Below are 12,301 nucleotides of genomic sequence, written 5' to 3'. Positions count from 1 at the left end.
TGCAGAATGGCTTCACGCCCCTGTACATGGCAGCCCAGGAGAATCACTTGGAGGTGGTACGGTTCCTTTTGGAGAACAGCGCGAGCCAGAGTATGGCCACAGAGGTACTGTACACATCTGTATGTGTGTGTGTGTGTGTGTGTGTGTGTGCCATGACTGTGTGATATTGATAATGTTTCAACCTCTCTATGGTCATAGGCATTTTCCATGCATTTTCTCTGGCTCAGTCTTGTGTTGTCTTTACATCTGTTATACTAACCATCTCCCTCTCCTCTCCTTCCCTGTTTCCTCCCCTCTGCCTTTGTCATCCCACCCCACTCACTCTGCATCTGTCTGTGTATCTCTGTCTGTCTGTCCATGCCTCTGTCATCTCTCTGTATATCTGTCCCTGTGATTGTCCCTCCTTTACTTTCTCTGTCTCTCTGTCTCTGTCTCACAATCTCTCCCTCTGCCTACCTCTCTGTTTCGACCCTCCTCCTCTGCCTGTCTTGCCCCCTCCCTCTTCCTCCTTCCCCTCCTCCCTCCTCATCTCTCCATGAGGGTCTAGCGGCAGGCAGAGCTTCATTGATTGGTAGTGTATGGTGGTGGATGCTGAGTGACCTTGAGTGGGTCAGAGATGAGGTCTGCTCCGCTCCCTGCCTCTCCTCCACGGCTGCTGCTGCCGTCACTGCTCTGATTTACGTTGCTCGGCCTGTGGAACACATACACACACACACTTACCAGTTACTGCACGCAGAGACACACTCACACACACACTGAGATAAAGAGCTGATGGCTGTAATGAAATTCCCAGCCTATAAAGCCAGTCTAAATCCACTGGTTTGCATGTTTGGGCCAACGCCAGAACACAGAATGCCCTTCAGGATCTACATAGGCACAAAACGTCTATTCTCATATATGTATGTGCACACACACAGAACTACTACTTCCTAATACTTTTGCAAACACGCTTTATAAATGTAGGCACATTTGCAGGTACCCATGTATTTCTACACACACATGTATTCGGACATACGCACAACCGCACTGCAATGTCAGGGAGCTTTCAGCTGAATTATGTATGATGAGGGTAAAGTGTGTGGGAGAAAGAAGTGAGCCTATTCTATCCTATGCTACTATTATGTAACATACCTTAACGTCCTATATGAAAAGGAGGCTTGGAAAAGTACAGTAACCTGTACATCAGTTTGATGTAACACAAGTGGTGTTAGTTATGTTTACTATTCACAATACCATGAGCAGGTAAAACTCCAGTTTCTTGTCTTGTGTATCCAGATGGTTCTTTGGCTTGAGAGTACCAAAAAGCCAGGTGAAACTGGAATGTGAGGATTGATAATGATGGCATAAATATTAGCAAAATTTAGCACCCAATAAAATGGTACAGTAAATGAGTGGCAGTTATAAAGGCAACAGTGACATGTTTCAGATTTCCAGCAAAATCATCCTTATTACTACATTGTTTGAAGTTCATTTAAATTGATTTGATGGAGAATCATGAAACATATTACAGTTGCCCTTATGATTCCCATTCATGTAGCTTTTTTAAGTGGCAATATTTTGTTAACATTTATGTGGAAGTCCCCTGAGAACCAAATCATCCATTCAAATTTTACCTGGTTCTTACAGTCTCTCAGGCTAAAGAGCCATTTGTGTATCACGACAATGAGGAAAAAAACAATGCTGTTGGAAAAAGAAATAAAGACCCAAGGCCTTCTGAGAGGATCTGAAACTCTTGCTTGAATCAATAGCCTTGAATCACTGCATCATTAACTACACCTACTGTACATTATGCCCTTTTTTCGAAGTTTGATATGGTTCAGGGGTCTGGCATTGCTTTCTTCAGTGCCTGCGGTAAACATAGCCACTCAGGGAATTGGAACATTGAAGTACCGCCTCTCCTTAACCTGCTCACACCATCTATACAGTCAAGCCTACCGTCCCACGTCAGCGCTGTGAGCGATGCTGTGCTGCATCCCCCGACCCAGCCCCAGTAACTCCTCTCTCCCCTCGTACGCAGGACGGCTTCACCCCCTTGGCGGTGGCCCTCCAGCAGGGCCATGACCAGGTGGTCTCCCTGCTACTGGAGAACGATACAAAGGGCAAGGTGCGCCTGCCTGCCCTGCACATCGCCGCCCGCAAGGACGACACCAAGGCCGCGGCCCTGCTACTGCAGAATGACCACAACGCAGACGTCGAGTCCAAGGTGAGAGCCGACACTGATGCAGCCTGTTTCTGAGGGGGGATCTCTGGTTGGTCGCTCGCTTTGTCTTAGCTCCTTGATTCTACTTGCGTTACGTTTTTATTTTTTGTTTCCTGCTGCCTTTCTTTCTTTCTTTCTTTCTTTCTTTCTTTCTTTCTTTCTTGATTTATATATTTGTTTGTTTATTTGTTATTTCACTTTTTGGCAGATGGGGGGATGAGGGGAGCGGAAGTACATTTTTTGCTTGTTTTTCTGTAGATGTATATATAATGAATTACACAACTCTTTCAATAAAAGAGTTTCTGTGGACTTGACACAAGAGGCATGAGGAGACGTGAATGGATGATTACGCTGGAAGACCAATCTGCTCAACTAATAACTTGGTTATAATCTTTGAGTCCAGAACCAGTTTTTTTGTTTTGTCTTATGTGGTTTTGTACTGAGCTCCTTGTCCCCTCTCTCTGCTCCCCCACCATGTCAGTGGAGGCCTTTTGTGTTGTTTGCTAACTAACCGCCCATTCTCTCCTCTCTTGGCTGACTCTTTAGATGATGGTGAATAGAACGACAGAGGTACACCTCTACTCTGTACACTACTTAGTCTCTCCATCGCAGCTCATAAAAAATCAGAAAAAACTACAATTCCCCTGATTTATGTAGTAGTGTTCCTGCAGCCCCCTCCCTTCCCCCCTTTCTGTTTTAACTCATTCTCCTACTCCTCTTCCTCCTCCCCATCGCTTCATTCATGTAGTGGATATCTCTTGTTAGTCATAGAGAGATAGGCAGAGTAATGCAGCATGTCTTACTAATACTGATCTAGACTCAGTTAGTCCTGAGGCTGGAGGCCTGGGTATCAAGGGTTTCCTTGATTCTAATGGTTTCATGGTTTCCAAAGCTTCAGCTTCAGCTTTAGCTCTTATTTTTGGCAAATTCTTTGTGAGTCTTGACAAAAAGTTCTGACACAATATTTCCATGAAACTGAGTAACATGATAACCAGTGTTATAGCATGAAAAGTGGTTATCATTCATCAAAAAGCAGTGCTTTGTCCGTAACCTGCATGGCAACCAAATCCCCATTTGGCTGTAAAGGAACCCGACCTTCTAGCAACAGACAACTAGTCTAATTAGTTTACTAGTCTGCCCTTTAGTATTTTATACCATTTCCAATTCTCAGTCCCCAGCACCTTTAGCATTTTGCATGGGACCAAAGCAACAAGCTCAATACTGCTTCTATGGGATCAGGAGGACCCCTCCGTCACACCAACGCCAGGCGGCCACCTTCTGTGTACGCCTGTTTTGGTTGGCATGGCTCTGAGCTTTGGCAGGCTGGCCGGCTAGCCGGTGCAACTGACTGAAAATGGCTTTGTTGATCTGAGGCTCAGAACTCAATGCATGGTGGTAAACGCATCGCACTCTGATGGAAGAAAGTAATCACTTCGTTATCGTTATGAACAAGCATAAGAGATTAACCTGTGTCCACCAAAGTACAACCATTAGCTCAAATTACAATCAACTCTGTAAAACCAAGTTTTGATGGCTCATTTTAATTTTGGTTTCATTCATTTTCTAGTGTGTTTGCAAATATGAAAATAGGAGCTATTCGTTGTCAAGAAATTGTTCATAATTGTAATGTTTTTGGTTGGGATGTTTGGGAAAGCAAATCTAGGCACAGTGGATACACATCTATAAGACACCTGTTTTCCGCTGGATTATTGTTCAATTGAAATTGGGAACTCTGTGATTGGACAGCTTTATGTGAGATTCTGTCGCTGATTGGACGGATTTGGCTGAAACCTTATCCAATGTCCCTCTGTTGCTTTGACAGCTGTTTCTCACTAAGCCAGGGGTTTTACCAGGAAATTACTTTAATCTAAGATGTTAACAAATGGATTATTAAGATCATTTGCAGCCCAATTTTTGTACCCTAAAAGTATCAGGACGCTGTCAATGAAAGGATATAGGTTTACAGTGATTACCTCTAAATAATGTCTGTCCAATTGGAGTAGTTTATCGCCCAGTAGGTTGACTGTTGATTTGTGTTGTTATTTCAACAACATCATGTACTGTACCAGTAACTGTACAGTAAGTGTACCTTTCCCAGTGTGACAGTGTAATGAGTTACATTTCAGTATCATGAAAGCTCATAGAAGCCCATATTCAGTGATATGGTATACTGAATGTAATGCCCTTTAGTTGTCAACATACCATTGGCCCCATGTTTGATGTTTCAGTAAAAAGACTTTCTCTGCCATTGTGAGAAAAGTCATGTGTTAGTGTATAAGTGTATAGTAGAGTGTATCCTCATCTAATGGAGTCTGATTGTACGTCGATTGTACCTATGAATGCAATTGATATCAAGATCACGGCCTTTACTGACTCTTACATATGTGTTGTTTTTCATTGTTTGTGATGTGCTTGCTTGTGTGTGTGCGTGTGTGTCTTTGTGCGTGTATGTGTTTGCATGTGTGTGTTGTACTGCTTTCTCCCATTCTCAGAGTGGTTTCACCCCTCTCCACATTGCGGCTCACTACGGCAACATCAACGTGGCCACGCTTCTGCTGAACAGAGGGGCTGCTGTGGACTTCATGGCAAGGGTGAGTTTGCTCTGCCCTCTGCTGTCTGGGAGGGGAATTACACACACAGACAGTAAAGATAAACAACAGTCAAGGCATATACAATTCTACAACAGTGAAAAACTGGTATACAACAAAATACTCTTAGTTTCTATGACTCCTTAATGAGCAATCCCTCAATCCCTTTATAGTTTTTAGAATTGTATTCCATTGCCTCTTCATTATTAGGCTCCTTGCAAAGATAGTTATACGTGAACATTGACTCATTCTACAATTTGGACTTACTGTAAGTCCCTCCGGATAACAGCATCAGCGAAATGCATTAACATTGTAAAAGGTAGGATGTACCATGCAAGTAGTAGACTTGGCAGTGAGGGATAAAGGCACGTGCTACAGCTACTGCAAGAGAAAAACACTCTGCCAAACCAAAACCACCCACATGGAGTGTATTGCATTGTACAGGGCTTTTTACATCTGTTGGGACTATGCAGCATGAATAAAATATTAATAATGTGAACAGTGTCAACAATGCCAGGAGGCCGGGTGCATCATTATCATTTGTTACAAGTGGTCATTGGGAAACAAATACTCCACTGCCCATATAAATGACACATACCGTAGGCTATATTGTTACATTGCCTGATATGCTTCTCAATGTTCTTACTATAATAGGTGCATCTCTTCGGCTGGCGGTACTGTTACTTCAAGTAATGTGTTTTGATGTAATGAAGCCAGCAAGCACTATAGGATTAGCATTTATTTACTGCGATATTTACATTGTGATCCAAGAGTGTAAGCCATTACATTTTGATTTGTCGCTACATTAGGCATCAGCTAACCAGAGCCAACAGTGGCCGGTAATTATATCAGCTAGCAGTTAGCAGTGTCTGAGGGAGTGTTGGTGTTTGTGCTGCTTTTGACAGTGATTACAGGTTAGGCCTGGAGAGTAATGCTACAACAGTGGAGGTAGATTTGATTAAACAAGGGAGTTGATTGATAATAGAAGACTGATTAAATACCCTTATCAGGAGGAGTTGGCATTCACTTCTGTAGGACTTCCATCAGAGAAAGTATTGTATCAAAAGCTGAAGACTGTATCAAAGTATTGTATCAAACAAAGTATTGTATCAAAAGCTGGGGATTCTATTTATATGATAACCACATCATTGCAGGTTCTAATGTTTTTTTATGCATTAACACAATTCAGTTACAAACTTTTTTAAGACTTTCAGACTTAAGGTTGGCTTATATTGTCAATCAATCTATACATCTGACTATGACAACTCACTCATACCTCCCATTTCTTCTTTTCTGTTCAGAATGACATCACACCGCTCCATGTGGCATCGAAAAGGGGCAACAGCAACATGGTCAAGCTGCTGCTGGACAGAGGGTCCAAAATTGATGCCAAGACCAAGGTGAGACAGTGGACCAAATTCTCATGTGATCAATATAAGACACTTTTGGAAAAAATCATTTGATGAACTTCATCATTCAATATCTCTAAAATCTGGAGGATCCAGTCTGAAAAAGTGTTTTCCTTTTGTCATACAAGGACTGATGTTACCTACTATTTAACTATATATATATATACTGTATATACATATATATTTTTTTATTATTTTTTTTATTTCCTGCTATCAATCATTTTGCAAGAACCTGTGTTACTTTTTTCAAATGGTGGATATCCCATTTGGGAACCAAACTTTTCATATACTGTATGGGACAAGCAATCATACGGCATACGAAAAAAGTCATGTCAAATGTATATATTCTTTACCCATTCTCTTTGCATCACTCAACCTTACCTTTGTTACACATTATTTCAAACCACAACATCACCTTTCTATAGCTTTATTTTACCTCAGGACGTTTTAATCTGTAGAAAATGTAGGGATGATTAGGATTTAGTAATTTACCATGATTCATCCCTGCTCTCGCTCTCTGTCTCTCCTTCTCCAGGACGGTCTGACACCTCTCCACTGTGGGGCGAGGAGCGGTCATGAGCAGGTGGTGGAAATCCTACTGGACCGAGGAGCGCCCATCCTGTCCAAGACCAAGGTAGCTAATGGTCCGATCGCCCGCTTTCAGGACAAACTGCTTTATTTAGATTAGGACAGGGAAGGTCTCAGGTCATAAATAGTCATGTTTTCTCATTATCATTGGCTGACTTAGAATAGAATAGGCCAGACTACAATAGAATAAAATAGAACATAATAGAATAGAACAGAACAGAACAGAACAGAACAGGATAGAATAGAATAGAATAGAATAGAATAGTACTTTTGCACAACAAAGGGTCACATTTCATATGACACAGGGTCAACCTTGTTGTAATTCTAAATATTCTAATACAGTTATTTCTATACAATAAGTTTCTTCACCACACATAGCCATGTGACATATGTGTAATCCAGTCAGATAGCTGTTCTGTTGTTGTTGCTGTAGTGTTGTCGCATTGTCTCCATAACGTTTGTGCGACCTCCCCAGAACAGCCTGTCTCCGCTGCGTAGGCCTACAGTTTGACCGCGCAGGACGACCAGTGTAACGAAATAGACATTGTTGTAATGGCCTCGTTATAACAATGCTCCTGTAACCTTCTCCACAACTTCCTTCACAGTCTTTCCGTGCAGCGCATGGTCACGCCCTAACTACTGTACCTGTGTGTCTGTCTGTCCATCTTTCTACGTGTCCGTCTGCGTGTGTGTTTGTCGCTTTCTGTCTCTCTCTCTGTGTTTCTTTCTTTGTCTCGCTCTCTCCCTCTCTTTCTCTCCCCCTCTCTCTCTCTCTCTCTTTCCCTCTCCCCCACTATAGAATGGCCTGTCGCCCCTCCACATGGCGACTCAGGGCGACCACCTGAACTGCGTCCAGCTCCTGCTCCAGCACGACGTGCCAGTGGATGATGTCACCAACGACTACCTGACGGCGCTGCACGTAGCCGCCCACTGTGGCCACTACAAGGTGGCCAAGCTCATCGTGGACAAGAAGGCCAACCCGAACGCCAAGGCCCTGGTAGGAATATAAAGAGGTGTAGAGGCAGAGGCTTGGAGAGTAGGAAGGATAGAGGGACCAAAAGGGGGAAAGGTGGGTGTAAAGGAGTGGCTTCACTGCAAGTGTAATGGTCATATTGGACACTAGGGTTTGACTGATATGGCTTTTTGAAGGCCGATAGCAATACTGATATATTCAGACTGAATATATTCTGATATTTTGTGCTGATGTTCAATATCTTTATATTTATTTAACCTTGTTCATGCAAAAAATTCCAAGTATTCAGTCTTTCCCCCAGAATTGTATCCTCGGCAGAGACGAAAAACAGCATTTAGACCATACGAACACCAAAACCCTTAACTGAAATCCAGATTAGTGACTATGTGATTATTTTAGGTGGGTGAGCGGCTGCTTAAGGCAGGGTGACCCAACAGACCTCTTCAATGGTTGGGAAAGAGAGTAGGGCTAAAAGATATTGACAAAAAAAAAAGCGATTATTTGACAGAATATTGCAATTGTGATTTAAACTATGATTCATATTATCAGTACTAAATTTGTCAAACTAAGTTTGAGTATGATGAACGGTTTTCACCAATATTGTACTTGATTCATGGAAAAGTTCATATTTTTGCGATTAATTGTTCAGCTGTAAAAGAAATGAGAGGGAGGGGAGAGTGGAAGCATGGTGGTGAACATGGTGAATGAGTCTAAGTTTAAAAGTAACACAGAGGGATAAAAACTCACCAGACCCTTTCTAAGGATGATGATTTGAAGAGATTTAAAGAGAACTAAGAGAGAAACGATAGGAAGATTTTGACCTCTCGGGCACCGCACCCCTCCTCCTCACCCTTGTGGTTTGCAACTGTCTTTTTCCTTACCACTCCTTCGTTTCCTGTGTGATCAGTTATTTCCTCTTTTTGGCCTGATAAGGACAGTCACAGGAGCTTTGTGGAGGTGGGAAGTCCACTACTGAGTATGTCTTCATGTTGTGTGGTGGCTGTGGGTGTGGTGATGTCGAAGTCCTCTGAAAAAGGAGAAACTGTGGTAACAACTGTGGTGTGAAGCACAGTGGGACAGATTACTGTCTCTGTTTAAACTTTCACCCCAGTTACGGCCAACGGATTGCATAATTTGCTGCAGAGACAATTTCTTTAAGGGTTTGAGTGCTGAACATATCAGTGGAGATCCTGCTGTGCGGGTTTTAGACTGAGGTTTTTGCGTTTTGTCTGTGTGCAGAACGGTTTCACCCCGCTTCATATTGCCTGCAAGAAGAACCGAGTCAAAGTGATGGAGCTGCTGCTTAAACATGGAGCGTCCATCCAGGCTGTCACTGAGGTACTGCACCGGACTGGACTGCAGTGTACTCTCTTATGCTCTACACTATTGTATTCTTCTCTTCTCTTCTCTTCTCTTCTCTTCTCTTCTCTTCTCTTCTCTTCTCTTCTCTTCTCTTCTCTTCTCTTCTCTTCTCTTCTCTTCTCTTCTCTTCTCTTCCCTTCTCTTCTCTTCGCTTCTCTTCTCTTCTTCGACTATGCACAGTAAACCCTGCAGAATGTAACTATTCTCGGCTGTGCCATACATTATCAAGTGGCTGAGCAGATTCTATACGTTGTAAATGCCTTTTGAAATAGGCTCCTCTTTGCTTAAACATTGACTTAATTTCATTCCTATATAAATTCTGAGATCGAAGTTTTGCATAGGACTTGGTTCTGAAAGTCATGTTTCATGGTGAATATCACATGTGTTTCTCTGCAGTCTGGCCTGACGCCCATCCATGTGGCGGCCTTCATGGGCCATGAGAACATCGTCAACTCCCTGACACACCATGGAGCGTCGCCCAACACCACCAATGTGGTAGGTGGACAACCAAACAAATCTGTTTTTATTTCCTGATACTTGAGACATTATTCAGTCACATTCACTACCGTCCTCCTATCCTGATGTCAGTGTATTGCAAAAACATCTTCATTTATTTTTTCAATTTTGTCTTTTTCACCAGAAGTAATTGCTGATATTGCCCTCTATGTATAGAAAATGTTTTATTATCAGGGTTCAAAACATCAATCATTACTGTAATAAAAAATAAAAAAGCACTATTAAAAATCAAAAATACATCTGTATCAGTGGCAAAATCAGCTAGTTTGTCTGAATTTAGTTATATGTTTCTGCTTACATCACATTCTTTTACATCCACCCGTCCATCCATGCTATGTGAAAAGCTGACATTGACAGACACTTTTGTGTCTTTCAGAGAGGTGAGACGGCTCTCCACATGGCAGCCAGGGCGGGCCAGGCAGACGTAGTCCGATACCTGCTCCAGAACGGAGCCAAGGTGGAGACCAAGTCCAAGGTTAGAACACTGAGCCTCATTATCAATATCTCTGTGTGGGGAAAAAAAATAAAAGATGATGAAATACTAGGCCAGAACTTAAATATGAATCATACACACAACATGCACACATAAAAGTCTATTTTTATCAGACATAAAAGCACATTTTCAGATTCTTCCTCCCTCTCCTCAGGATGACCAGACGGCGTTGCACATCTCCAGTCGGCTGGGCAAGGCAGACATCGTCCAACAGCTGCTGCAGCGCGGCGCCTCTGCCAACGCCGCCACCACCTCAGGCTACACCCCCCTCCACCTGGCCGCCCGCGAAGGACACCAGGACGTTGCTGCCATGCTGTTGGAGAACGGAGCGTCGCTATCCTCCTCTACTAAGGTGGGTTTAGTGGTGGTTTTATTACAAATGTAAGTAAATTCACACAAACAAATACATACATAGGACATGATTGCATGGTGGAATGTACATCTCTCTCTTTCTCTCTCTCTCCCTCTCTCCCTCTCTCTCTCTCTCTCTCTCTTCTTCACTGATGGAGAACTGAGCATCCCAGCACAGGCCATCTCCACTCATATCAGTGCCATTTATCTCCACTAGTGGGCACTGGTCTCTGTTTGAAGTAGCATCCATGGTGATCAACTTTTCATGTTTATTAGTCACAGTTTTTACAGCTCTGTAGTTATAACCAAAGCATTCATATATACAGTAGGTCTCAGGTTTACAGTATGCAATTCATCTGTATCCCTAACATACTAGCCATGTTAGGTCCTGTCACGGCAGTAAGGTCATATGAAATTTACAGTGGTCACATTCAGGTCAGTGCGGGTGTTAGTCTTGGCTCAGTAATTTCAGACTATTCCTTTATACCACAGGAGTTTCTTTTTCCAGCCATTCAGTAAACCATGGCCAGATAATGTCACTAATTTTCTGGTGCTTTCAGACGTAGCTAATTGCACAGACCAAGGTCAAAGAGAGACGTCGAATACACTTTATGAAATTGGTTTGCGCACGTGTGTGCATGTGTGTGTACCTATGTTCATGTGTGTGCTGTGTTGCTGGGGGCCGTCCTTGAAGTTGACCGCTAGATTAATCGAGGGTAAACCCCATGGTGCCTGCGCTCTCTCTCTCTCTCTTTCTCTCTCTCTCTCTCTCTCTCTCTCTCTCTCTCTCTCTCTATCTTACTATACATCCCAATGCATGCACACACACATAGAGACACTCTCTCTCTCACGCACACACACACACACAGCATCTTTGGGGACGTCACCTGTTCGGGGAAATGATGTCACACCAATCTGGGAAACGAGGAATTAGGAAGGGGAGGGAAATTGACCCAGTTGTATTGTTTATGACACAAATACATAATTAAAGTGCCCACTTCCCCACACAGGAAGAATAGAAGGTGAGTCTTTAAAACGACCACTGCTAACTGTGTTAGTATGAGTGTAACAAATGAGGTCAAGTGTTTCAGTGTGTGGAATGGGACTTTAATCTGTAGAAGTCCCACCTTCCTCTGGAAAATATGACCTAATGTCTTAAAATACCTTTGCATACACCCAGGGAGGATGCCAAGATTAAATTATACAACAGCTATTTATAGGTGTGGAATACGTTAGGAAATATGGGCTTGGTGGCATAATTTTGTCAGGGTATCACATATCGTGAAGTGAAACCGAAGCCTTCACCATCCTTCATACCTCTTAAAAAGATGATACGCTCATGAATGAGAAATATGTGTGTGTGTTTTTTTATAATAGAATTGGATGTTTAAATTTAGGGCCTACAAATGTTTACAAGTTAAAAATGATAGTATATCATCAAATTAACTTAAATGCAGGTTAGCTCAGAGTAATTGTTTACAACTATGTGGTACCTTCTGCAAACATATCCAATATGATGATTTACTTACTTAAAGAGCATAAAAACTAAGACACAGACATCCTATGCTGCTGCAGGTTTTGGTGGGCAGTTCACTGACCTTTAGCATATTTTATTTATTCAGACAGAAAGCGGAGAGGGAGAGGACGGTAGTGGAGGGACACATTTCACCACCCGACTACCTGGGCACCAATACTAATACATTTAACAATGCAAATACTCATATCCTATTTGAAAACCCATAACTGGTCTCTAGTCTTTCCAGCCTCTCCGTGTTTCCTCTCTGTCTCATGTTGATGATGTGTCTCCTCCTGTGTTCAACA

At 42.6% G+C, this 12,301-nt stretch overlaps 1 protein-coding gene across 1 annotated transcript in view; it reads left to right on the top strand.

The window, feature by feature from the left end:
* Positions 1-12,301, top strand: part of LOC139644876 (ankyrin-3-like) — a 103,603-nt gene that overhangs the window by 38,987 nt on the left and 52,315 nt on the right. The window contains exons 5-14 of the mRNA XM_071520405.1: positions 6-104; positions 2,018-2,203; positions 4,693-4,791; positions 6,090-6,188; positions 6,733-6,831; positions 7,585-7,782; positions 8,998-9,096; positions 9,517-9,615; positions 10,013-10,111; positions 10,284-10,481. Of these exons, the coding sequence (XP_071376506.1) occupies positions 6-104; positions 2,018-2,203; positions 4,693-4,791; positions 6,090-6,188; positions 6,733-6,831; positions 7,585-7,782; positions 8,998-9,096; positions 9,517-9,615; positions 10,013-10,111; positions 10,284-10,481 (1,275 nt within the window). The remainder of the gene's footprint in view (positions 1-5; positions 105-2,017; positions 2,204-4,692; positions 4,792-6,089; positions 6,189-6,732; positions 6,832-7,584; positions 7,783-8,997; positions 9,097-9,516; positions 9,616-10,012; positions 10,112-10,283; positions 10,482-12,301) is intronic.

The sequence above is a fragment of the Centroberyx affinis genome, unplaced genomic scaffold (genome assembly GCF_046629955.1).
Source record: "Centroberyx affinis isolate AG114_WGS23_722 - 3 ecotype Tasmania unplaced genomic scaffold, CSIRO-AGI_Caff_v1 ptg000801l_1, whole genome shotgun sequence".
NCBI lineage: Eukaryota > Metazoa > Chordata > Actinopteri > Beryciformes > Berycidae > Centroberyx > Centroberyx affinis.
Note: the sequence above shows the minus strand (reverse complement) of the source record. Positions and strands in the feature narration are given on the sequence as shown.